A 4,319-nucleotide genomic window follows, 5' to 3' on the forward strand; every position below is an offset into this window, starting at 1 on the left:
ATTTGATCATATTTTATTTTATAACATTAAATAATTAGACATGATATAATTACATTACATAACAATAATCATGGTTGGAAAATTAATAGCAGTCGATTTTTGTAGAGAGGAGATTATTATTCTGAAGCAAATAAAATATTATTTTCAATCATTAAGTTGTCAACGCCATTGGACGTTGATATATTGTCAAATAGTTAATATACGACTTTGAAGAAATGCCTACTCGCAATCACTCTGTTATGACTTCACCCCCAAAATAGAGTCATGATCAACCAGAGACCGATCAAATCCAGACCATTTCCTTCTTCTTCTTCTTCTTCGTTAATTTCAACTTCAGCATCATCTGCATCAGTGTCTTCCCTTCCGCCATCATCGTCTCTCATACATAAATCCGACCAAACCATACCCAAGATGGGTAAAAGATCAATCCTTAAACCAACCCTAGCTACAATCCTCTTAATCTTCGCTCTTTACGCCCTCTTCAATACCTCAATTTACCCTCACACCGACAACACTTTACCTACCCAAACCAGATTTCAAGTTCCCCAAAAAGCAGTTCCAATTTACATGTACGATCTGCCAAGAAAATTCACCTATGGCGTTATAGATAGCTACACACTCGCACGAGGTGGGACGCCAAACGAAGATGTAACAAAGATTACGTTCCCAGGGAATCAACACGCCGCTGAGTGGCACTTGTTTTCTGATTTGAATAATCCCAAAAGATCCGGGTCTTATGTGACCAGGGTTTCGGATCCGGCCAAAGCTGAGCTGTTCTACGTGCCATTCTTTTCATCATTGAGCTTGGTGGCGAACCCTAATCGCGGTGGGGCGGGGTTCAGGGAGACGTATAATGACGAGGAGACGCAGGAGAGTTTGATGGAATGGTTGGAGAAACAATTGTATTGGAAGAGGAATAATGGGTGGGATCATGTGTTTATCTGTCAGGATCCAAATGCATTGTACAAAGTTGTTGATCGTGTGAAAAATGGGGTGTTACTTGTTTCCGATTTTGGAAGGTTGGGTCGAGATCAGGCGTCGTTGGTGAAGGATGTGATACTACCATATTCTCATCGAATAAATTCTTATAAGGGTGAGATCGGGGTTGAAAACCGGAAGTCGCTGATGTTCTTCATGGGGAACCGATATCGGAAGGAGGTATGAGCTAGTTTTTGTTTTCTATGCAATTTCGTTCTTAATATGCTATCAATTTGTTTCTAAGAGCAACCCAGATCAAGAACATGTGTATTTTAGCTCCGATTGATCACACATAATGATAGTCTTTCTCTTCAACTCCAAGTTTCTCAAACCCCCATCTGAGTCAAATACACCACAAGTTTCATCATTTTACCTGTTTTACTTTTGTGAACAATGTTCGCATTGTGACACTTTTCAAAACCTTTGCCACAAAATCAGCTATAATTCAGCTGCACAAATATGTTTAAGGCCATATAATGCCCTTCCTCAGCCTATATATTTTCTCTTCTTCCCCTTTCTTCATGAAAAACATACTCTGTACATCAGAGTTGAAAAACTTCATCTTCATGAAAAACATACTCTTCACACGTTTTATCCAGAATCAAAATGGCTAACCCATTATCTTGAAGTTGTCTATTGTTTAAACATCAGATATTACTTGCATTATGCGATTCAGTTGCACCTTTATAGTTCCTTTTTCTACCACACTTCAATGTTCATTAATTTTAACATTTTAAAATTAATGGTACTCATATTTGCATACCTGTTGTGGGATATTGTTGTAGGGAGGAAAGATCCGTGATTTGCTATTTCAGATACTTGAGAGTGAAAAAGATGTTATAATAAAGCATGGTGCTCAATCAAGGGAGAGTAGGCGAATGGCTACACAAGGGATGCATACTTCTAAATTCTGTTTACATCCAGCTGGTGATACACCATCAGCATGTCGCCTTTTTGATGCCATTGTTAGCTTATGTGTTCCTGTTATCATCAGTGATTATATTGAGTTGCCTTTTGAAGATGTCATAGACTACAGGAAAATTGCTGTTTTTGTTGACACAAGTTCAGCTATAAAGCCAGGCTACTTGGTTAAATTGCTCAGAGGAGTAAAAAAAGACCGTATAATCGAATTCCAAAGGGAATTGAAAAAGGTACTCATGCAAGAAATAGCAACCTACTTTCATTTAATCCTTTTTTTTTATATATAAAAGAGTAAATTACACGAATGGTCCCTATGGTTTGGGGTAATTTGTGCGTTTGGTCCCTAACTTATTTTTTTAACTCGGAAGGTCCCTACTGTTTGTTTTTGTTACGCGCTTGGTTTCTGTCTTACCTAAAACAACTACTCCCTTTGTCCCAAAATTATAGTCCATCTTTTCTTTTTGGTTTGTCCCAAAATAATAAGTCCATTTCTAAAAATAAATAACATTTTTACCAAAATACCCCCTCATTATTACTTAACCAACTAAGCATTTAGTAGAACATTAAATGCAAAGTAAGGACAAAACTGTCTTTCTTGTATAAAGTTACTGGCAATTAATGCTTCCTTATTCTGTGTGTTTTTTTTGTCTGTGGACAATAATTTTGGGACGGAAGGAGTATTATTTAAATAGTGGAAAATGGTGGAGTAGGTAGTGTAAGGTGAGAGAGGTGGGTTTAGGGGTGTGTTTATTTAAATAAATTAAAAAATCAAAGGCAAAATAGTCTTTTTATGTATGACAGGGACAAAACACGTAACAAAAACAAACAATAGGGACCTTCCGAGCTAAAAAAATCAGTTAGGGACCAAATGCGCAAATTCCCTAAACTATAGGGACCATTCGTGTAATTTTTACTCTAAAAAATTCATGTTCTTGACATGAATTTTGTAATGTGATTAGGTGCAACACTACTTTGAATATGATGAGCGAGATGGAACAGTGAAGGAGATTTGGAGACAAGTTTCTTTAAAACTTCCACTTATTAAACTAATGATCAATCGTGATAATAGGCTTGTGAAGAGGCAATTAATGGAACCCGATTGTTCTTGCATTTGCTCAAACCAAACAGGGATCCATACATCATTATGAGGAAGGTTGTTGTATGAATGCTTCTTGACACAAAAACTAAATATGATCATTCTTGAGATTATGAGGCTAAATTAGTCGCTAGTTTTATGGAAATATGAGAGTTTTTAGTAGTTGATTTGAACATAGATGAGAGAAAGAAGATGACTAGCTATACGGTATGAGTTCATGTTGTAACATGGAAGGATTTTGGGTTTTAGCCATGTGAGATGATGATTTTGAGGGATATATGTATTGTTTGGCAATCCCTTTAATGGTTGTAACTATATTTTAAATCGGGATGTAAATGACTTTTGAGCTATCAATTATCATTTTTGTTTCGTTGTTGCTGCGTAGTATTTTAAGTAGAAACTTATATAAAACCACTAAAATGATGGGTCCATGTCAGTGAATAAAAATCATCAAACACAAATTGTCCAAACTTTGAAGTGACCTCGTAAGAGATACCATATAGTATTCAACTAGTACAAAAGCATATCATCGTATGCTAAAACATTACCAAAGTTGACTATTATTACAACTTTGACATCCCTGTCATTATCAACTCTTAATTCATATAATCTTTCACTTCATCACATAATAGCTATCTTGGGTGTTTGTATTATCAATTATGTGGTTCTGTACAGGTGCTGTCATAATTTGATGGGGTTGCTACATTTATGACATTGGATGGATACACTTGGATTTGTCTGGAATCTTCCCTCTGTTCCGATTTTGCCCCTGGTGCTAGAACCTTATATATAAATGGCAAGGATGGTTTGCTGGTGGATTGGGCTGATGTTCTAACACGCTATAAGTTGCATTAATTATGATATATTATTATAATTAATTGTGCCCCTACGAGTGATTTTCTAACACGCTATAAGTTGCATTAAGACAAAACTTCAAAAACCTCACGGATCGTCCATGTGGTTTCAAAACTTTTAACGTTTAATCCTTATAGCTAACTCCGTCAGTATTTGCTTGTTAAATGAAGGGTATTTTAGTCATTCACTACTCGAGGGACCATTATGAGGTTTTAGCTTAAATTTAAAAAAAAAAATAATATTTAATATGCAAGGGGTCTCTCTCTCTCTCTCTCTCTCTCTCTCTCTCTCTCTCTCCCATCAATTTTCCCATGGATCTGAAAATTAAAACAAATCTGGCCTTAAAACATAAACACGTTAAACAAATTGAATCCCCACCGGAAATCACTACCTGTTGGAGGAGCTTACAGATCAGAGAGATGGAGAGGAGAATATCAACATAGATTAAAGAGGGAGGAGAAAGAGTCTT

General features: G+C 36.2%; 1 protein-coding gene across 1 annotated transcript; it reads left to right on the forward strand.

Annotated features, from left to right (window-relative positions):
• Positions 1-200: 200 nt before the first annotated feature.
• LOC145093623 (putative arabinosyltransferase ARAD1) lies at positions 201-3,364 on the forward strand. Its single transcript, XM_079031816.1, has 3 exons — positions 201-1,158; positions 1,764-2,129; positions 2,859-3,364. The coding sequence occupies exons 1-3, from the start codon at positions 265-267 to the stop codon at positions 3,045-3,047; spliced, it is 1,449 nt and encodes a 482-aa protein (XP_078887942.1). The 5' UTR covers positions 201-264; the 3' UTR covers positions 3,048-3,364.
• Positions 3,365-4,319: the final 955 nt, after the last annotated feature.

The sequence above is a fragment of the Lactuca serriola genome, chromosome 3 (assembly GCF_051521515.1).
Source record: "Lactuca serriola cultivar US96UC23 chromosome 3, Lser_US96UC23_V15, whole genome shotgun sequence".
Taxonomy (NCBI): Eukaryota; Viridiplantae; Streptophyta; class Magnoliopsida; order Asterales; family Asteraceae; genus Lactuca; species Lactuca serriola.